The sequence below is a fragment of the Oryctolagus cuniculus genome, chromosome 7 (genome assembly GCF_051225735.1).
Source record: "Oryctolagus cuniculus isolate XC-2025 breed Fujian yellow rabbit chromosome 7, ASM5122573v1, whole genome shotgun sequence".
Classification (NCBI taxonomy): domain Eukaryota; kingdom Metazoa; phylum Chordata; class Mammalia; order Lagomorpha; family Leporidae; genus Oryctolagus; species Oryctolagus cuniculus.
In genome coordinates, this window is record NC_142873.1 from 148,368,392 (window position 1) to 148,391,449 (window position 23,058).

Here is a 23,058-nt window from a genome sequence, read left to right on the forward strand (position 1 = left end):
ACAGAGATGCAGAGACAGAGAGATCTTTCATCTGCTGGTTCATTCCCCAAACGGCTGCAGTGGTTGGGACTGGGCCAGCCCAAAGCCAGAAGCCTCATCAGAGTCTTCCACTTGGGTGCAGGGGCTTAAGGACTTGGGCCATCTTCTGCTGCTTTCCCAGGCACGTTAGCAGGGAGCTGGATCAGAAGTGGAGCAGCCAGGACTCGAACTGGTGCACATGGGATGCTGGCACTGTAGGCTGCGGCTTTACCTACGCCACAGTGCCATCTCTAGATAGGAACTTTTTTTAACCTGTTAAGATTTATTTCTGGTGATTTGTTTTTAGTATTGATTTGTTTATGTATTTGAAAGGCAGAGAGGACTCAAGCCAATATGGAATGAAGGTGTATGGATTAACCAGCTGTACCACAATGCCCATCCTATAATGGGGACTTTTTTTTATTTTTGTGTAGATAAGAAGATTGCTGTTATTGTCTGATTTCACTAGACAAATTTCAACAATTTAATAGGATAAAGTGTTTTTAAGTATGGGATTAGAAACCAGTAGTTGCTGTGCTGACTGTAGAAGATGGAGAAACTTCAAAAAGGTCGTGGAAGGGGCCTTTGTTGTACAGAGGATAAAGCCACTGCTTTAATGTTGACATCCCATATCGAAGTGCTGTTTTGAATCCTAGCTACTTTACTTCCAGTCAGGTTCTCTTCTAAAGTGCCTGGTAAGGCTGTGGAGGATGGCCCAAGTGCTTGGACCCCTGTCTTCCATGTGGGATATTTGGATGGAGTTCCTGGCTCTTGGCTTTGCCTGATGCAACTCAGACTTTTGTAGCCATTTGGGGAGTGAGCCAGGGAGTGGAAGATCTCTCTGTCTCTGTCTGCCAGTCTATCTTTCAAGTAAATAAATACTTACATATTTTTTTGAAAGATTTGTGGAAAATAGAATTAGAAAATGTTTATTTTGGTGCAAAGGAATTTTGAAATCTATGCATAGTTCTTTAATAATAGGCATTTCCTTAAACTTTCTGAAGACCCTTCATGTGTATGTGCTTTAAAATTTCTTGCACAGGGGGCCAGTGCCGTGGCTCACTTGGTTAATCCTCCACCTGCGGCGCCGGCATCCCAGATGGGTGCCGGGTTCTAGTCCCGGTTGCTCCTCTTCCAGTCCAGCTCTCTGCTGTGGCCCGGGAAGGCAGTGGAGGATGGCCCAAGTCCTTGGGCCCTGCACCCGCGTGGGAGACCAGGAGGAAGCACCTGGCTCCTGGCTTTAGAGCAGTGTAGCACCAGCCAGAGTGGCCATTTGGGGGGTGAACCAATAGAAGGAAGACCTTTCTGTCTGTGTCTCTCACTGTCTATACCTCTACCTGTCAAGTAAATTAAAAAAAAAATTCTTGCACTGGAATAAACTTAATTTAATTCCATTTTTCCATGACCTTTTAGAAGTGCTCATGTTTGTTCTCACTGTACTGCTTCTATGGGAAAAAGGTGCATTTTTCTATATTGTTAATGTTATTACATAGAGTAGATATAGTTGTAGCAGAATCCCTGTATGAGATCACCAGCTAAAGCTAGTCCTGTCAAGTAATTTGTTACAACAAAATCCTGATGTAAAGTTTTTGATTCCATGCATTAAGTTCAATTTTGTGAGACATATTTTCATTTGTTGAAAATTAGTTTGGGACAATAGGGTTCTTAAATGTATTTTGTTGCTGATAAATTCGAATAAATTGCTTTTAATTGGTGTCACTTTTGATGCTGTGAGATTTTGAGTTTTTATTTATTTTATGTTTTCTTACAGTTATTAAAAATTTTAAAAATTTATTTGAGGCCGGCGCCGCGGCTCACTAGGCTAATCCTCCGCCTTGCGGCGCCGGCACACCGGGTTCTAGTCCCAGTTGGGGTGCCGGATTCTGTCCCGGTTGCCCCTCTTCCAGGCCAGCTCTCTGCTGTGGCCAGGGAGTGCAGTGGAGGATGGCCCAGGTGCTTGGGCCCTGCACCCCATGGGAGACCAGGATAAGCACCTGGCTCCTGGCTCCTGCCATCGGATCAGCGCGGTGCGCTGGCCGCAGCGCGCCGGCCACAGCGGCCATTGGAGGGTGAACCAACGGCAAAGGAAGACCTTTCTCTCTGTCTCTCTCTCTCTCACTGTCCACTCTGCCTGTCAAAAAAAAAAAAAAATTTTATTTGAAAGATAGACCCCATTAATTGGCTTCTCTTTAGCTTCTTAGTACTAAATGTATAGATATGTTGAAAATAACTTCATGAATGAAAAGAAAACCAGATGAACTGTGTATTCAAAAGCTTTATTTATTTATTTTTTTTTTTGAAGATTTGTTTATTTGGAAGACAGTTACAGAGAGAGAAAGAGGGAGGTCAGACAGATCTTCCATCCAGTGAGTCACTCCCCAAATGGCTTCAGTGAGCAGGGCTAGGCCAGGCCAAAGCCAAGAACTTCATTTGGGTCTACCATGTGGGTGCAGAGGCCCAAAGACTTGGGCTATTCTCTGCTGCTTTTCCTAGGCACGATAGCAAGGGGCTGGATTGGAAGTGGAGAGCTGCCATGCCAACATTGCAGGTGGTAGCCTAGCTTGTTTAACCCCAAAAAAGAGTTTTTTAACTGACAAATTGTTTGTTCATATTTGTGGGGTAATGTGACACCTTGGTAAATGTCTACATTATCTAATGTTCACATGTAGTAAGCATATCTATCCTCAAACATTTATCATTTCTGTATGGTAAAAATTCTTTTTTTTTCTTTTAGAATTCTTTTTTTTTTTTTTTTTTAATCATTTCTGTAGTCATTCTACTTGTTTAAAACATTTACCCGTGAAAGGAAAGATAGAGTGTTAGGCTACTGTGGGCTTTGAGTTAGTGAATGTATGTGGTTTTTTTTTTTTTTTTTTTTTTTTTTTTTTGGTTGTGGTAAGTTTGAATTGTTTGAAAACAGAAGAAACTGGGGGGGGAAAGGGGTGTACTTAAAAAGAAGAGTTGAAGGGAAAAACGATTTGCAGTCTATTTTGAGAAGAAGGTGGTGAGAGGAACTGGGCTTATTTATTGGGGTTAAGGCATTAACCTAGAAAGGACATATAAGAGAAAAAGTAAAAGTAGATATTGAGAAGTTTTTTTTTTTTTTTTTTTTAAGATTTATTGATTTATTTGAAAGAGTTGCACAGAGAGAGGAGGAGAGGCAGAGAGAGAGAGAGAGAGAGGGAGGGAGGGAGGGAGGGAGGGAGAGAGGTCTTCCATCCACATCCATTGGTTCACTCCCCAGCTGGCCGCAGTAGCCGGAGCTGTGCCGATCAGGAGCCAGAAGCCTCCTCCGGGTCTCCCATGTGGCTGCAGGGGTCTAAGGACTTGGGCCATCTTGCACTGCTTTCCCAGGCCACAGCAGGCTTTACCCACTACGCCACAGCCCAGGCTCCAGATACTGAGAAGTTTTAAGGCTGTAAGTAAGGAATATGAGGAAAGCATTGCCAAGTGATCTCGTTAGAATGAGGCTTAGTGAATGAGGAATGGGAACCTTAAAGAAAAGAAAAGTTGGGGTAGCTGTTGATTTAGCTGTTTGGAAGGCAGAGTGATAGGGAGGTATCTTCTATCTGCTGGTTCACTCCTTAAATGCCCGTAACAGCCAGGGTTGGACCAGGCCAGAACTTTGTCTAGGTCTCCCGTATGAATGACAGGGACCCAAGTCCTTGAGCCATCTTCTGTCACCTTAGATGCATCAGAAGCACAGAGAAGCCAGGACCCGAACCAGCACTCTGATACGGGGTACTGATGTCACAAGCATGACTTAAAGTACTGTGTCATGGGAGCCCGGGGCTGTGGTGTAGTGGAAAAAGTAGCAGGTAAAGCCACTGCCTGCAGTGCAGCGTCCCATATGGGCGCTGGTTTGAGACCTGGTTGCTCTACTTCTGATCCAGCTCTCTGGTATGACCTGGGAAAGCAGAAGGTGGCCCAAATGCTTGAGCACCAGCACCCATGTGGGAAACCCGAAGCAGCGTCTGGCTCCTGGTTTCCTATCGGTCCAGCCCTGGCCGTTGCGGCCATTTGGCAAGTGAATCAACGGATGAATGATCTTCTCTCTCTGCCTCTGACTCTGCTTTTTGTAACTCTATTTTTTCAAATAATAAATCTTAAAAAAAAAAAAAAAAAGGGCCCCAGGACAGAGGAAAGAAAAAAACTACTGTGTCACAACACTGTCCCCTTTGACTTTAATTTTGATTTACTGTTATTGCAAGCTTATTTTTTTTAATTCAAAGACTTATTTTTTATTTTCATTTTTTTTATTTGTTGAGAGACAAAGCTCTTACATCCGCTGGTTCTTTTCTCAAATGCTGGTAAAAGCCAGAGCTAGGCCAGGCCGAAAAAAAAAAAACAGGAAGTCTGGAACTCGAGTGGTGGGTGGCAGAAACCCAAGCTCTTGAGCCATCTACTCCCTCCCAGGGTGCACAATTAGCAGGAAACTGGATTGGAAGTGGAGCAGCCCAGACTTGAACCAGGCATTTCAGTACGGGATACGGCTAACCCACTGGGGACTTAACCACTGTGCCTAATGCCCGCTCTAGTATCTTATAATTTAATTCTACTCCTTATATAATTTTATAATTATACTGATTGTAAATTATTCATATGAGAAAAAGGTTTTTTCTGCCCCTTTAAGTTTATTGTCTTGATAGAGAAGGAATAGATTGAAATCTGGAATTTCTAAAAAATATCAATGTCATTATTATTTTTTAAGATTTATTTATTGGGGCCGGCGCCGCGGCTCACTAGGCTAATCCTCCGCCTTGTGGCGCCGCCACACCGGGTTCTAGTCCCGGTCAGGGCGCCGGATTCTGTCCCGGTTGCCTCTCTTCCAGGCCAGCTCTCTGCTGTGGCCAGGGAGTGCAGTGGAGGATGGCCCAAGTCCTTGGGCCCTGCACCCCATGGGAGACCAGGAGAAGTACCTGGTTCCTGCCATCGGATCAGCGTGGTGCGCCAGCTGCGGCAGCCATTGGAGGGTGAACCAATGGCAAAAGGAAGACCTTTCTCTCTGTCTCTCTTTCTCACTGTCCACTCTGCCTCTCAAAAAAATAAAAAAAAATAAAGTGGCGCCATGCTCACTTAGTTAATCCTCCGCCTGTGGTGCCAGCATCCCATATGGGCGCCGGGTTCTAGTCCCCTCATCTTCCAGTCCAGCTCTGCTGTGGCCCAGGAGGGCAGTGGAAGATGGCCCAGGTGCTTGGGCCCCTGTACCCACATGGAGACCAGGAGGAAGCACCTGGCTCATGGCTTTGGATCGGCACAGCACTGGCTGTAGTGGCCATTTGGGGGGGTGAACCAACGGAAGGAAGACTTTTCTGTCTCTCTTTCTCACTGTCTACCTGTAAAAAAAAAAAAAAAATTATTTATTTACTTGAGAAGCAGAATTACCAAGGAAGAGACAGCTGGTCTACTCCCCAAAGGACACAATGGCCAGAGCCAGGCCGATATGATACCAGGATCCAAGAGCTTCCTCCATGTCCCCCAGGTGGGTGCAGGGCCTAAGCACTTGGGCCAGCCTGCACTGCCAGGCTATCAGCAGGGAGATGTGAGGTGAGAATACTTGGGAATAGCCATGTCAGTTTTTATTTAAGCTACTGCTTGCAGTGCTGGCATTCCATATCAGTTTGAGTCCTGGCTACTCTGCTTCTGATTCAGGTCCCTACTAATGTGCCTGGGAAAGCAGCAGAAGATGGCCAAGTATTTGGGCCCCTGCCGCCCACGTAGGATGGAGTTCCAGGCTTTTGGGTTTGGCTTGGCCCAGCCTGGGCCATTGGGGTCATATGGGAAGTGAACTAGTGGATGGAAGCTCTCTTCTGTCTCTCTGACTCTGTCACTCTGCCTTTCAAATAAAATAAATAAATCTTTAAAAAAATCCTAAGATCATTATAATAAAATTAGGATTCATTCTGTAAGTCAACTGCTAGATTCATATTATTACCATTCTTCTTTAACGATCTTCTACCTCCACCTCCTGCAAATAGGGGCAGTTATGCTTTATAGTTCAAAAAGCAAATGCTTATGTTGGATTCTAATAACAAAGTTTTATTTCAGGTCTTTGTTGGTAAAATACCCAGAGATTTATACGAGGATGAATTGGTGCCTCTCTTTGAGAAGGCTGGTCCAATTTGGGATCTGCGTCTTATGATGGATCCACTGTCTGGGCAGAACAGAGGGTACGCATTTATCACCTTCTGTGGAAAGGAAGCTGCACAGGAAGCTGTGAAACTGGTATGTGATAAATAAACATCCATTGTTTAGCAAGCTATTATTTGAGAGAATAAACTCAATTAAGAATGTTTGCAGTTAGTGTTGTCTCATTTTCTTTAATTGTTCCTTTGAATGTTTTTATATTCTTAGTTGGTATATGGCCTTTGCTTTAGTTTTTATGACTCTAAAATAAATATATTTAAGAAATAATGTATTTTAGAAAGTCATGATTTTGAGAAGTTATCCATTAAGATTGATTAGTATCAAAAATTTTATTCAGATATTTGATTCCTTAAATTCTCTGTTGGTTTTTAGAAAGTTGTCAACTTTTGTTGTTAAACTTCAGGATGGGAGTCTTAAAATATGAAGGTTGGAATGGGTTCTGGAGAATAACAGTGGGTGATAGTGACTTTGGACTCAATTCAGAAAAAAATAATCTTTTCTTTTTGGCCCAGCCCAATTATACAGTTGGTGTATTTCCTAATTGTCTTCTTGCTCTTTTTGTTCCCAGACCATTGAGTCCTGTCTGACTTTACTCTCTCTCTCTCTGTATTTCACTGTTTTATAGCCAGTCTATTGGGTCTTCTTTGTCTTTAATATTTCTCTCCTTTTACTGCTTGATAGCCAATCTTCTAGTAATTTCCTCTCTAGGACTTTTTACAACTTTGGGCTTATAAAAATAAAAGTAGTAGAAGTAGTAGGGAAAAGTTCTGTAAATTATGTCTTCATTTCTACTATATACCGAGATGTTGTTATCCGAGAATCTTAAAATAACATTTTTTTTTCATATTCTTGACAGACATCCATCCAAAGGCTCACTTAATGTAGTTCTAGCCCTTCTAGAATGGGTAATCTCCCTTACCAAGGCTTTTGGACTCAAGAGTGGGCCTTGAGTTAGTTTCTTCCTGTCTTGACCAAGATTTTAGTTCTTACTAGGCATTTTTGCCTCCAAACTTGTTCATTTAAAACTAAGAAATTTCCAAAACTTTATTTCTTCATTTTTGGCAAAATATAGGTAATTTTAATTTTTTAAGTAATACTATCTTTTTAAGTTCTAATGGGTAAGTAATGTTAAAAGCATAAGAAGCTAAATTTTGACAAGGGAACCCTTCACTATAGTGATTTAAATAAAACACTTTCTACTAATAGCTTTTTATACAATTTTGCAAAGATTATGCTTTCATAGACAATTAAAACTTTATATATTTAGAATTCTGTGTTTTGTATAGAATGTGAAATTCTTCTGTTGAAACATAGTTGTTACTCTTAATATATTGTTATTTCGACTATGATTTATTTATATCTAATTTCATTCCTAAGGACCCTGAATGTTTAATCTCAGGTACTTTTTCTGAAATTCTCTAGGAAAGAATTTTCAGACAGATACAATTGAGATATGACATAAGACTTTTTAAAATGAAATGAGTAACTGAGTCTTTTTCATATAGAGGAGTTTTGAAAGTTAGCAAAAGGAAACCAAAACAAGACAGCATGATAGTGAAATTTAAGCATGAATTCATGTAAAGGGTAAACCTGAGGGAACTTGGTGAGTTCATGAAGCAGGAATATTTGGCCTTAAATTGTTGTATTCTTTAGATAAGATCAGTTGTTCTGAGTTTGGGGTGGTTTGGGGGTATCTGGCTTTTTTCTTCCTTGCAGTGTGACAGCTATGAAATTCGCCCTGGTAAACACCTTGGAGTGTGCATTTCTGTGGCAAACAACAGACTTTTTGTTGGATCCATTCCGAAGAATAAGACTAAGGAAAACATTCTGGAAGAATTCAGTAAAGTCACAGGTAAAACAAAAATGTATTTAGAAATTACCTTTGGGAAATCTATTATACTGTTGAGAAATTTACAAATGCTTTTACAAAAGAAAGGGGATATATATTACCTGAGTCTCTTGGGTCAAACTAAATTGCTTCCTTTCTGTTTCATAGTGGTTTGGACTAAGCAGGCTCCCTTGTAACCTTAGTTTTCCTGAAATGTGCCCTTTGCTTCTTTGTCTTGATTGAACATGGCTTTCCTAGAGCCTTTCCTTTGTGGCCCTAAAGCCAAGGCTTCTTTCCTCTGATAGCGTACTTTAGGGCCAACGGGAAAAAAGTTTTTGCTCCTTCCTGTTGATTTTTAAAATTTTCCAATTCCAAATCCATGGAATTGATTGAGAAGTACATTTTATATCACAGGTCTATATACATTTTTATGTCGCAGTTTACCAAAACTCATTTATTATTCATGATTTATTCTGTTGCCTACTTCATTTCATTTTTAAATTGCTGATTGAAATCAACTTTGGCTGCCTGTGATTTATTTATTTGTTTATTTATTTATTTATTTATTTGAGAGATAGAGGTCTTCCATCCGCTTGTTCTCTCCTCAAATGGCCGAAATGACTGCGGCTGGGCCAGGCCAAATCCAGGAACCAAGAGCTTCTTCTGGGTCTCCTACTTGGGTACAGGGGCCCACGCACTTGGGCCATCCTCCGCTGCTTTCCCAGGCACATTAGCAGGAACTGGATCAGAAGTGGAGCAGCCGGGACTCTTTAACTGGTGCATGCTGGGGCTTTAACCCACTGCTCCACAGTGCCGGCCCCGCTACCTGTGTTTTTTTTTTTTCTTTAATCTTTTTATTTATTTATTTATTTATTTTTTGTTTGTTTTTTGTTTTTTGACAGGCAGAGTGGACAGTGAGAGAGAGAGACAGAGAGAAAGGTCTTCCTTTGCCGTTGGTTCACCCTCCAATGGCTGCCGCGGCCGGCGTGCTGCGGCCGGCGCACCGCGCTGATCCGATGGCAGGAGCCAGGAGCCAGGTGCTTTTCCTGGTCTCCCATGGGGTGCAGGGCCCAAGCACTTGGGCCATCCTCCACTGCACTCCCTGGCCACAGCAGAGAGCTGGCCTGGAAGAGGGGCAACCGGGACAGAATCCGGCGCCCCGACCGGGACTAGAACCCGGTGTGCCGGCGCCGCAAGGCGGAGGTTTAGCCTAGTGAGCCGCGGCGCCGGCCGCTACCTGTGTTTTTTTAAAACACCATTTTAGACTACTGCCTCCCCTTGTAAAAACTGTTGCTTTATATTTTTGTCATCCAGACATAATACCCTTTCTCCTTCCTTGAAACTGTCATCTGTTCTCATTGTTTTAGACTTTTTAATCTGAAATTTGCTTCAGGCTCACATTTTTCCTTTCCTACCCTAAATAGACTGATTTTGAGTACCTGTAACATCCATGTGAATGAACTACCCAAGGCACTGGACTCCTAGTTCTATGGTCACCTTATCTGTAATCCTTTACTTCAGCTCCATGATATCCAGGTCATATTCTGGATCTTGTCATCAGAAATTGTGTTCATTCTGAAATCTTGATTTGGTGTCACACTTTGTAACAGTGGCCACTACCCATTATAATTTTGTTGGTCAAATACTGCTACTGGCAGAGTTCTCAGTGCATCACTTTTTTTATTATCTACAAGCTGTTTTCTGACTTCATATTCATTTATATATTCCTTTGGCAGATGTGTATTAAAATGCCTGTTAAACACTAACATTGTGCCATGGGCTGGGATACAGCAAATAAGAGACCTATTCTCTGCATTCACAGAACCTACATTCTGGAAAAGGAGCTATAACCCCAAAATTAAATAAATATTTGCACATTGTCATAAAGCACTGTGGAAGGGAAAACATAGGATATTTAACTAGAAAATAGCTACTATCCATGGTTTACTAATAAGGTGATGTTTGAACCAAGACCTAAGTGATGAAGATGTAGTATACCAAAAGCAAAAGGGGCGGCTGGCGCTGCGGCTCAATAAGCTAATCCTCCGCCTAGCGGCACCGGCACACTGGGTTCTAGTCCCGGTTGCCCCTCTTCCAGGCCAGCTCTCTGCTGTGGCCAGGGAGTGCAGTGGAGGATGGCCCAGGTGCTTGGGCCCTGCACCCCATGGGAGACCAGGATAAGCACCTGGCTCCTGCCTTCGGATCAGTGCGATGCACTGGCCGTGGCGGCCATTGGAGGGTGAACCAATGGCAAAGGAAGACCTTTCTCTCTGTCTCTCTTTCTCACTGTCCACTCTGCCTGTTTAAAAAAAAAAAGGGGGTGGGGCTCCATTCCAAGAGAGTGGCACATGCCAAGTCTCCAAGGCAAGAAAGAACTCAGTATATTAATGTAACTGAGAGAAATGTGTTGTTAAGAGGTAAAATAAGAGTAGAATCACATGAGGTAAAAAGGCAGAGTTTTTGTGGACCATGTAAAGAGATTGGATTTTATTCCAGAGATTATGAGAAAGGCATTCAAAGGTCTTAAGCAGGGAATAACATCTGTTTCATGTTTGCAGAATGTTATTCTGCTGCTATGTGGATAAAGGTTTGGAGAGAGAATCAAGAATAGAAGCTGATAAATTAGTTGAGGCTGTTGGTAGTTCAGATAGAAGACTGGACAAAGATATTAGCCGTGGAAAGCAAAAGAAATGAGTTGGGAACTGGATAGAGATGAAGCAAAGGAAGAAATCAAGAATACCTCATCAATTTTTGGCTTGAGAGCCAAGTAGATGGCACTGTTTACTAGATTGGAAGATACTAGGAAAGACAGATTTGGGGCATGGTGGTGTGATTTGGCTTGTGTTGTTGGAAGTGTCATAAGGGGACATGGTAAGCAAACACATCTGGCATTTATAATGATATACATAGTATCTAAAAGCACACCTGAATGATATTATCTGGAAAATACACATGAAGCGATAAGGCAAAGGACTGATATCAGCGGGACGCCAGTAGTTAGTGACCACCTTCATTTCTAGTGAAAATAGTAATTTTTAAGTTAGGTTTAATTTAAGATTTTTGTCACTGATTTGTTATTAAAAGTTAGTTCTCTTGGGTTTATATTAAATTTGTTTTTAGGGTCTTAAAATAATATTTAAATTATGAGGCTAAGTTATATCAAATATTGTAAAATATTGTAGAACTTTAAATATACCAGTGATTAGACCTGTTACATATGGCTGTACCGTTAGGCTCCTAAAATTAGAGGGGAATGTAAAATACTGTGCCACACTGTATCAAATTATGCTGATCTAATTGTCTACTAGGTAACAAGTGACTCATTTTGAGGTTTCTTCGATTAATTTTTGTCGGCAAATGGGTTTAGGTCTGCCTGATCGTTAGGTGTGTGGTGGATGCTTTTGGCTTATATATCTGGCTGTTGGTTTAACAGAGGGTTTGGTGGACGTTATTCTCTATCATCAACCCGATGACAAAAAGAAGAATCGGGGGTTCTGCTTCCTTGAATATGAGGATCACAAGTCTGCAGCACAAGCCAGACGTCGGCTAATGAGTGGAAAAGTAAAAGTATGGGGAAATGTAGTTACAGTTGAATGGGCTGACCCTGTGGAAGAACCAGATCCAGAAGTCATGGCTAAGGTAAATGCAATTACTTGGGGTGGGGGTAGGGATATCATTTCAATTTTGTACTAATAATAAAGCTCAAATATTTTGAGTTTTCTGATTAAATACAAATTGTAGCTATTATCTTTTAGCTGTTTAGTCACGAACTGATTTAACACTGAGGCTACAGACTGTCTTGGTGTCCTGTAATAATTTCCATTAATCATCCCTTTTCCTGCAGATTAAATGTGTAAGAGGAAATGAAATAAAATCCCTTCAATTGAAAGTATTTCATACCACTATTTTCTGTATCCCACATAGTGTTATGCACACATAAGGATACAGACTTTTAAGATGAGGTCTTGTTGAGTAAAGAGAGAAGTAATGTTTTGGAGTTTATAAACTAAAGTCTTTACTGACTGTACTGCAACTTTTATTATGTGGCTTTGAATTCTTTTATTTAGATTTATAGCTAATTTTTCTTTCAATTTCCCTTAGAGTATTGAGCCCCATGAAGAAAGGCAAAGGATTGTTGTGTTTGCTATTAATTGATAGTGGCAAAATATACATGACAATTCCTGCTGTCAGTTTCTTCCTACCTCCTATGCTTGTGTTGCCAGGATTTTACCTGTCAAATGGTGGTGCCGCGAATCCTGGTTTTTATGTTTTCTTTTGGATGACTTCTAGGGTTCAAGGGACACATCGGTTGAATCTGCTGTTTGTGTTGGGTTCTTGACTCTTTCAGTTACGTCTCCTCTCTCCTTAGGGAGGCATCAACTCTGATGGCTGTGATAACTGATTGGATTCTTCTTGACTGAGAATTCCTTTCCTTAAGCTTTTTATTCTAGGTTTTGAGGAGGCAAGTTGTCACTAGTTTGGAGATGGACTCCGGTTTATACTAGTATGATATAGTCTTTGTAGGCAAAAACAGCTTTGAATTATGCAGAAAAAATCCATTGAGAATGAACCAGAGAGGCTCTCAGAAGTGCCATTCAAATGTATCTTTTATCATATTGTTTGAGTAGATGAGCGACTAGGAAAGGAGGTGAGAATATATCCCTAATTTTTTTTTTATTTCTGGTTTTTATTAGCTTAATTCCAGCTGTTTCTTCTCCTAATATAATTATGGCTTGGGACAATCTACTCAACTTAGATTTTGTTTATTTTATTGGGGTTAGATAAATATGTTATGATCCACTACAACTTTGAATCTATCTGTAGAAACTAAATGTAGCCTATTTATTTTTTCTACTTGAGAAAATCTAAAAATAGCAATTTAGATGTATTATAAAATCTGGAAACCTAAAATATAGCTAATAATTTGCTTATCAAAACTTTTTACATGCTGCTGGTAACCTTTCATATAGTTTTATCTTAAATCATTTTTAGGGTTAGAAAATCTCAAAATTTTATTCTGCTGTTTGTTTGCTCATTAAAACTTCCACTTTTCACTCTTAGTGTTCATTGAAGAATCTTTTGCCAATTTGGGTTAGTTTTATAATCATTAAGAACTTCAGGGGCCCAGTCTTTGGGCCCCCTGCACCGCATGGGAGACCCAGAAGAAGCTCCTGGCTCTTGGCTTCAGATCGGCCCAGCTCCAGCCGTTGTGGCCATTTGGGTAGTGAACCAGTGGGTGGAAAACCTCTCTCTCTCTCTGTGTTTGCCTCTCTGTAACTCTGCCTTTCAAATAAATAAATAAATCTTTTAAAAAAAATGGTTGCATCAGGCATTAAAATCGAAAAAACAAAAGAAAGAACCTAAGAGCCTAAAGAGACTTTTCCTGTATTTTTTTTTTAAAGATTTATTTATTTATTTGGAAGGCAAAGATACAGAGACCTGGACTTAAGCGGACTTGGGCCATCTTCTGCTGCTTTCCCAGGCCATGGCAGAGAACTGGATCCGAAGTGGAGCAGCCAGGACTTGAACCATTGCCCATATGCGATGCCAGCACTGCAGGCAGTGGCTTTACCTGCTACGCCACTGCACTGGCCCCTTCTGTTAAATATTTTAAACAATTCTATCAAGTAACTTTTAGATGGTAGGTTGTGGTTTCTTCACAGAAAAGAATAAAAGATCGATGTTGTTGTTTGAGGTGAAAAATCAGTGTTGGGGAGATTGATATTTAGACTAGACCTCCCTCAGTTTGACAGTGTTGAGAAAAAGGGGAGGGAGTAGAGGTGAAAAGTATCAGTCCTCACCCTCTTTGAATTAATACTCTCCCTAAATTCTTTTTATTCATATAGCCCTTTGAGGCAACAGTGTGTTCAGTAGCTATATTAATTTTTTGTTTGAGTAAGTAATATATGTGCTTACTTAAAAAATCATAAATTATATAGAAATATATAGACAATGGAGTTCCCACTTCTCCTGTCCTTAATTCTTCCATGGATGGTTGTTGGTAACTCACTATATTCACTTTTTTTAAAAAGATTTATTTATTTATTTATTTGAAAGTCAGTTACAGAGAGAGAGGGAGAGATAGAAATCTTTCATTTGCTGGTTCACTCCCCAAATGTCCGCAGTGGCTGGAGCTGGGCCTGTCCAAAACTAGGAGCCTGGAGTTCTGGATCTCCTTCTTGGATGCAGGGCCCCTAGGACTTGGACCATCCTCAGCTGCTTTCCCAGTCACATTAGCAAGGAGCTGGATTGGGAGTGGGATGTTGACACTGCAAGTGGTGGCTTAACCTACTGTGCCACGTGCCAGCCCATATTCACACATCTCTATTTGCTTTGTTATTCTGTTTCTCCGCCAAGTGGGAACCCTGTAGAAGCTCCTGCCTTCAGCCTGGTCCAGCTCCAGCCATTGTAGCCATCTGGGAAGTGAACCAGCAGAGGGAAGATTCATTCTGTCTCTCTTTCTCTTTTTCTCTGTGTGTATGTGTCTTCCTCTCTCTGTAACTCTTTCAAATAAATGCATAAATAAATAAATATTTTTAAAAAGTATAAAGTGTTGCCAATAGTGTGGCACAAAGCTTGCTTACCATATTGACTGTAAATTTTTACTCCCATTTCAGAGATATAAAAATGGGGGGAAATGTGTCTTACCGATAGTGTATCCTAGCAATCTCTATATCAGCCCATAGAGCTCATCCTAGTTACTGTGGCTGCATAATATTCCATTCTGTGGGTGTGCCGTAGCACATGCATACTTGCTGGATGTTTCTGTCCCCCCATTTTTTTTTGTTAACAATACTGTAATGAATGAACTTGTACCACATCAGATGATAGAAGTACAAATGTATCTGTAAGATGGATTGTAGGCTGAAGCTAAATGGATCTGTAATTATTAAGATATTACCATATTCTTCTCTGTAGGGGATGTACTGGTATATTCTATCACCAGCACAATATAAGAGGACTGTTTTCCTCATCCTTGACAAAATAGTGTGAGATCACACTTCTGGATTTTGCTGGTCTGATAATATGGTATCTCAATGCTGTTACGACTTGTATTTCTTACTATGTATGAGCTTGAGCTTTTAATGTATTTGGAGGACCATGTGTTTCTTTGTATTAAACCATGGATTCATGAATTTGCTTATTTTTCATTTGTTGGGATTTTTCTTATTTTCTGATGCTTTAATAGAAAAGATTATCTCTGTGATATGTCATTTTCCTTTTGACATTACTTATGGTATTTTTTGCCATATAGAAGGCATTTACTTTTAGTAGTATTACTCTTTTAGATTTACTCTTGTTTTCTGCCAGTATTTTCATAGTCCCCACCTTCCCTTACCATTTACATTTTTAGTCTATTTGGAGCTTATCTTGGTATATAGTGAGGTATGGACCAACTTTTAACTTTTTTCCAGATAAGCACAGTACTAATTCAATTATGTAAATATATAGTTTGTATTTCATAGGGCTAGGCTCTAGATTTCTCATGTGTTGTTCTATTGTTTATTTCATAAGAATTTTAAAGAGTTATCTGGTTCTAGGGAGAGAAAATAGGAAAACTCATTGAAGAGGGAACTTAGATATCCTGTTAAATTTGCGAATTAACTTAGCAATAATCAGTGTTGGTTTCTTGAAGGATCTGTTCCTAGTGTTAAATGCTTTAATGGTAGGGTAGAAGACAGGAACCAACAATTTATGTAAATTGGTGACTAATGTCAGTGTTTTCTTGACAGTTTCTTATACTTCCTGTAATGTTACTTTTAATGCTAATGTTTTGGAGAAGAAAAGCCTGTGCCTGCAGACAGGAAGAAATACTTGAACACTAGCTAAAATTCAGTATCCAGTGCCAATCTTGTATATTTGTTGCTATTAGGTGAAAGTTTTGTTTGTGAGAAATTTGGCTACTACGGTGACAGAAGAAATCTTGGAAAAGTCATTTTCTGAATTTGGAAAACTTGAAAGAGTAAAGAAGTTGAAAGATTATGCATTTGTTCATTTTGAAGACAGAGGAGCAGCTGTTAAGGTAGAAATTTAGAAATTTTACTTCTTGGTACCTGAATTCTGTTGTTGAAATGTGTAAACACATAAAGTAACTTTAAAAACAAATAAAATTGGTTTTTGGCTTTTGCTGAACTTTGGAACTTTCTTTTTAATAATCTCTATAAAGTAGTATAACAAGACTGTATTTCAATGCCAGATTATTACTGTGACTGTGATCTCAGGTAAGTTATTTTTAATCTCTGTTATTGTAAGCCTAACATTTGATAGCATGATGCCATAGAAGTATTATGAGATACAATCATTAGCTGCTGTAAATACTGAACAGGCAGTAACTATATTATAGCTTCTTTCTGAACCTCAGCTCTGTAGACATGTGAAAGAAACCCAGTAGTATAATGACTTTACCATGATATAGTATCTTTTAATTTTGTAGATGTATTTTGAGGGTGTGGCTGGTTCTTTATGTTTTTGCCTTCAGTCTTTTTCTTTCTTCTCTCTCTCTTAATACTTATTCATCTACTTAAAAGGCAGGTCTTTGATCCACTGGTTGACTTCCAAATGCCTGCAACAGAAAAGGCTAGGCCAGGCTGAAGCCAAGAGCCTAGAACTCCATCTCGGTCTCCATGTGTATCAGCAGGAAGCTGGATCAGAAGAGAGCATCCAGGCCTGGAAATATGAGATGAGGGTTTCCTAAGCAGCAGCTTAACCCCCTTTGCTATAGTGCCTGCCCTGCCTTTAAACATTTTAGAGTGAGACTAGTATTAGCTATGTTTCACTGATGTCAGTAATTGTTAAGGGATACTTGTATATAGTAGTTGATTTATTCGTTGATGATAGTAATGAAAGTGTGGGAAAAATGTTTTTGTATGGTTTCTAGCACATAAAACCTGAAGTTTTTTGCTGCTTTTCATTGATGGTGAGTCAGTACCATGCTTAGCAGGTAGAATTTTGATTCTTCTTCCTCCTGTTCATGCCTTCCTTGGGAAGAGAAAGAAGACAAAACACTAATAATCTTTTTTAGGTAATTAGGAAGATGGGTCCAAATTGCTCAGTGATTCAGGCTTGATTGTGGGTTTTTTTTTTTTTTTTTTAAATATTATTTATTTGAGAGGTAGAGTTACAGACAGTAAAGGTCTTCCTTCCATTGCTTCATTCCCCAAATGGCCGCAATGGCCGGAGCTGCGCCAGTCCAAAGCCAGGAGCTTCTTCCTGGTCTCCCATGTGGTTGCAGGGGCCCAAGGACTTGGGTCATCTACTACTACTATCCCAGGCCATAGCAGAGAGCTGGATTGGAAGAGGAGCAGCCAGGACTAGAACCGGTGCCCATATGGGATGCGGGCGTCGCAGGCAGAGGATTAACCTACTGCGCCATGGCACCGGCCCCATGCTTGATTGTTTTTCTACAGTTTCTGTCAGTGGGATCCTGCCACTTCTAATATGAGCATTTTGTTTGTTTCTTGCCCAGAAAATAAAACAGACCTTATAGAAGCCTTGACTAGGGTAGAATTAATTTGTTTAATTATTGATGGGAATGAATTAGATAATATTGCTAATAAAATTCATAGTTTAGTACAGAATTGTTTGGCTTCTGAGATGTCTAGTAGTATAGAACTAATAAGCTTGTATAGTACTTTATTATTTATTTTTTTAAAAAAGATTTATTTATTTATTTGAGAGGCAGAGTTACAAACAGAGAGGGGGAGAGAGAGAGAAAGAGGTCTTCCATCTGCTAGTTTGTTCTCCAAATGGCTGTAACTGGCAGCCCTGGGGTTGATCCGAAGCCAGGATCCAAGAGCCAAGAGTTTCTTCTGGGTCTTCCACGTGGATGCAGGGGCCCAAGCACTTGAGTCATCTTCCACTGCTTTCCCAGCCATAGCAGAGAGACAGTCAGAGAGACAGAGAGAAAGGTCTTCCTTCCATTGGTTCACCCACCAATGGCCGCTGTGGCCAGCGCACCGCGCTGATCCAAAGCCAGGAGCCAGGTGCTTCTCCTGGTCTCCCATGTGGGTGCAGGGCCCAAGGACTTGGGCCATCCTCCACTGCCTTCCCGGGCCACAGCAGAGAGCTGGACAGGAAGAGGAGCAACTGGGACAGAATCCGGCGCCCCGACCGGGACTAGAACCCGGTGTGCCGGTGCCACAAGCCGGAGGATTAGCCTAGTGAGCCGCAGCGCCGGCCTTTATACTGTGTTTTCTAAATACTCATTTTGATTCCATTGAAGAACTAGTAATATGGGGCTAGTGTTCTGACACAGCAGGTTAAGCTGCTGTCTGTGATGCCTGCATCCAATATTAGGGTGTCATTGTGAGTCCCAGCTGTTCCACTTCCAGTCCAGCTTCCTGCTATGGCAGTGGAAGATTCCCAAGTAGTTGGAGTGAACCAGTGGGTGGAAGATCTTCCTCTGTCTCCCTCTGTCCATCTTTCAAATAAATAAAATCTTTTTTTTTTTTTTTTTGACAGGCAGAGTGGACAGTGAGAGAGAGAGACAGAGAGAAAGGTCTTCCTTTGCCGTTGGTTCACCCTCCAATGGCCGCCGCGGCCGGCGCACCGCGCTGATCCGATGGCAGGAGCCAGGTGCTTTTCCTGGTCTCCCATGGGGTGCAGGGCCCAAGCACCTGGGCCATCCTCCACTGCACTCCCTGGCCACAGCAGAGAGCTGGCCTGGAAGAGGGGCAACCGGGACAGAATCCGGCGCCCCGACGGGGACTAGAACCTGGTGTGCCAGCGCCGCTAGGCGGAGGATTAGCCTAGTGAGCCGCGGCGCCGGCCCAAATAAATAAAATCTTAAAACTAGATGGTTTGTCAGATAAACTTACAAAATTACAGAGTTTCTAATCCAGGAATTGGTAGTCACTTCTCCAGTATGGTCAGGGCAGAGGTTAGATGTTCCACTTTTTTGTTTATACCTAGAAGCTTTTGTATACTTGTTCAGTTGCTTTAGCTGAAGCAGCCCAAAGCCTCAGGTGGTAAAAGGGGAACATGGAAATCTAAAGGAGGACTAACTTGTAAATCATTGGAAGCTTTTCGTGGATGGAACGTTTTATTATGTATGCTCAAAGTGGGGAAGTTTGTATTGGGAAGCAAAACATATGGTGAGGAGGTGACATTATGTTATTAAGTTTTTGAGTCTTGGAATATGGCAGAGGTTGGTAGATAGAACAACACGAATAAAGGACTGTAACGTGGAGTGCTTGATTCCTGCTTTCTAGATGATTGCTTACGCCTTCATTAGACTTTCTGGGCTCTGTGTTTTTAATTGTTAGAACAAAGTGTGTTCCAGATTAAGTAGCATGAAGCAACCTATACTTTTTTGTCTGTATCTTTTTTTTTTTTTTTTTTTTTTAACAGGCAGAGTAGACAGTGAGAGAGAGAGAAAGGTCTTCCTTTGCCGTTGGTTCACCCTCCAATGGCCGCTGCGGCCGGCGTGCTGCGGCCGGCGCACCGCGCTGATCCGATGGCAGGAGCCAGGTACTTCTCCTGGTCTCCCATGGGGTGCAGGGCCCAAATACTTGGGCCATCCTCCACTGCACTCCCTGGCCACAGCAGAGAGCTGGCCTGGAAGAGGGGCAACCAGGACAGAATCCAGCGCCCCGACCGGGACTAGAACCCGGTGTGCCGGCGCCGCAAGGCGGAGGATTAGCCTATTGAGCCGCGGCGCCAACTTTTGTCTGTATCTTATTGAAGTTTACAGAAAACCACCTAAAATTGCCTCATTTGTGTTTCAGATCCTTGTAATTTTTGTGTGAGAGCAGTGTAAAACCTGTGTGTTTAATGCCGCATGTTTATTTAATAATTTGAATCTTGAAAAGTTAGTTGTTTTTGTCTGGCTTGTATTAATACAAACATTTTTTCCTGGTGTAAGTTTGCTTCTTTGCTTTGACTAACATGCAACTTAATTTGGAATTAAGGGACAGCTATAGGCAGCTCTTTTATCCTTTTAAATATAATACAAGGATTTTTTTTTAATATGATAGAAGGGCTCAGGTGTTTGGCTCAGTGGTTAAGACACCACGTGGGACACCTGCATTTCACATTGAAGCACCTGGGTTCAAGTCCTGGCCCTGCTCCTGACTCCAGCTTCCTGCTAATGTGTATTATGGAAGGCAGCAGGTCGTGACTCAAGTAGTTGGTTCCTACCAGCCACACAGGAGGCCTAGATTGAGTTCTAGTCTTCTGAGTCTGGCCTAGCCTCTAGCCCCAGCTGTTTCCAGCATGTGAGAAGTGAACCGACAGATGGGATGGCAGATTTATCTCTCTCCTTTGAAATATATAAAAATAAAATTTAAAAATACAGTGGGAGGACATCAGTTTTTTTCTTGGTGCAGTTTACATAAAACAGTTAGGGTTCAGGGGAACTTCACCTTCTGGCTGTATCCAACAATAATCGGGAATAGCCACATGAGAGAATCAGGTTGAGTTCCAGGCACCTGACTGTGGTCTTACCCAGTCCTGGTTATTATGGGCATTTGGCACTGAACCAACCAATGGAAGATCTTTCTCTCTCTCTTTCATGTAAAATAAAAATATGTAAAAATTTCAAATAACTTGAAAGAAGTATATTAAATGACATGTTATATTTTAAAATTTATTTGTAAAATCATTTTTCTAATTTTGTATAGGCTATGGATGAAATGAATGGCAAAGAAATAGAAGGGGAGGAGATTGAAATAGTTTTAGCCAAGCCACCAGACAAGAAAAGGAAAGAGCGCCAAGCTGCTAGACAGGCCTCCAGAAGCACCGCGTGAGTCTGCTTTTCGTAGATATGTCTTTGAACAAGGAGTAATTGGATAATGGCAATCAGGTGAATGAAATAAAATCAAGAAAAATCTTGAAGCAAGCTAATTTGATTTTTCTCTTCTCTCTTCCCTTCATTGCTAGGTACGAAGATTATTACTATCACCCTCCTCCTCGAATGCCACCTCCAATTAGAGGCCGAGGTCGTGGTGGGGGGAGAGGTGGATATGGCTACCCTCCAGATTACTATGGCTATGAAGATTACTATGACGATTACTATGGTTATGATTATCACGACTATCGTGGAGGCTATGAAGATCCCTACTACGGCTATGATGATGGCTATGCAGTAAGAGGAAGAGGAGGAGGAAGGGGAGGGCGAGGTGCTCCACCACCACCAAGGGGGCGGGGAGCACCACCTCCAAGAGGTAGAGCTGGCTATTCACAGAGGGGGGCACCCTTGGGACCACCACGAGGCTCTAGGGGTGGCAGAGGGGGTCCTGCACAACAGCAGAGAGGCCGTGGTTCCCGTGGAGCTCGGGGCAATCGTGGGGGCAATGTAGGAGGCAAGAGAAAGGCAGACGGGTACAACCAACCTGATTCCAAGCGTCGTCAGACCAACAACCAACAGAACTGGGGTTCCCAACCCATCGCTCAGCAGCCGCTTCAGCAAGGTGGTGACTATTCCGGTAACTATGGTTACAATAATGACAACCAGGAATTTTATCAGGATACTTATGGGCAACAGTGGAAATAGACAAGTGAGGGTTTGAAAACGATATGGCAAGATACGATTGGCTCTAGATCTACATTCTTCAAAAAAAAAATTGGCTTAACTGTTTCATCTTTAAGTAGCAGTTTGCTGCCATTTGTATTGGGCTGAAGAAATCACTATTGTGTATATACTCAAGTCTTTTTATTTTTCCTCTTTTCATAAATGCTCTTGGACATTATTGGGCTTGCAGAGTTCCCTTATTCTGGGGGTGACAATGCTTTTATTGTTTCAGGCTTCATTTTAGCTTCAAAACAAGCTGTTAAATCATGCTTTTGCAGAACCTTTGGTTTTGGACAGTTTCATTTTTTTGGATTTGGGATAGATTACATAGGAGTACGGAGTATGCTGTAAATAAAAATACAAGCTAGTGCTTTGTCTTAGTAGTTTTAAGAAATTAAAGCAAACAAATTTAAGTTTTCTTGTATTGAAAATAACCTATGATTGTATGTTTTGCATTCCTAGAAGTAGGTTAACTGTGTTTTTAAATTGTTATAACTTCACACCTTTTTGAAATCTGCCCTACAAAATTTGTTTGGCTTAAACGTCAAAGCCGTGACAATTTGTTCTTTGATGTGATTGTATTTCCAATTTCTTGTTCATGTAAGATTTCAATAAAACTCAAAAATCTATTCAAAACATTACCTATTTCAAATTCAATTGTGTCCTAAAATATTATTTTATTTGTAATCCTTGCAAGAAATATTGTTTTCAAAGTATAACTGCCTATGTGAGTGATCAAATTCACACAAAATTTCTTGTCTATTCCAACATGTATCGTGGATGTCAGACTGAGGCTTAGTCTAAATTCAAGTATTCCAAGTAGCACTTCATTGATTGGTGTTCTCTCATAGTTTCTATTAATTTCGAAATTTTATCCATTATTTAAAAAGGTTCAAAGACTTTTGAGCATTTTTGCAGACATTGGATAACTTGTGTTAAATGAATAAAATGGGGCTGGGGAAGCAGACTGCAATTTATTTTGACCCACATTCATCATAATGGATAATTGTGGCTGAAGACCTTATTTGCTGGATAAGTGAACATACATACAGGGAAAATGCTTAGTACTGTAGCGGCCAGATGCACTGTGGACTGAACCTCAGTTTCAGCATATGTGATTGTGACTACCACTTTAGTTATTGGTTTAGGAATATAATTATCTTTTGCTGTGTAAATATGCTTTGAGAAACATGCCTTTTAAGAGAGGCTTAAAATATTCTAGTAGTCATACCTCTGACTTTATGGTAACATGTCTTTTATTACATTTTTTACTATCCCTAATGGCTAAATTTTTGGTTGGCCAGAACATAAATATCTAAATTCTGATTTATTCTATTGGCTTTCTTGCTTGAGAATGAGAGGAACAGAAGAATCTAAACTTTACAGTGCAGAAAAGTCTGCATCACTTTCAAATTAGTATCCTATTTTCCCTTCCATTTTATTCTTAGCTTATTCTAAAATGGTTTTATAATGGTAAAATATAAGCCATTGGGGAATAATTAAAGTAGACACACCATTATTTTGTGTTTCGTTTCTGTTTGGTGTCTTTTGTGAT

The 23,058-nt window shown here is 40.9% G+C and overlaps 1 protein-coding gene across 6 annotated transcripts in view; it reads left to right on the forward strand.

Moving 5' to 3' along the window:
- HNRNPR (heterogeneous nuclear ribonucleoprotein R) overlaps positions 1 to 22,141 on the forward strand; it is a 35,388-nt gene extending 13,247 nt beyond the window's left edge. For 3 of the 6 annotated variants that reach the window (XM_070079106.2, XM_070079105.2, XM_051857972.3), the window contains 6 exons: positions 6,067 to 6,243; positions 7,882 to 8,017; positions 11,427 to 11,632; positions 15,867 to 16,016; positions 20,614 to 20,735; positions 20,873 to 22,141. In XM_070079106.2, the coding sequence (XP_069935207.1) occupies positions 6,067 to 6,243; positions 7,882 to 8,017; positions 11,427 to 11,632; positions 15,867 to 16,016; positions 20,614 to 20,735; positions 20,873 to 21,485 (1,404 nt within the window). In that variant the 3' untranslated portion in view covers positions 21,486 to 22,141. Of the gene's footprint in view, positions 1 to 6,066; positions 6,244 to 7,881; positions 8,018 to 11,416; positions 11,633 to 15,866; positions 16,017 to 20,613; positions 20,736 to 20,872 lie in introns of all 6 variants that reach the window. The other 3 variants (XM_051857968.3, XM_051857970.3, XM_051857971.3) reach the window with 1 other exon arrangement.
- The last annotated feature ends 917 nt before the right edge of the window (positions 22,142 to 23,058 follow it).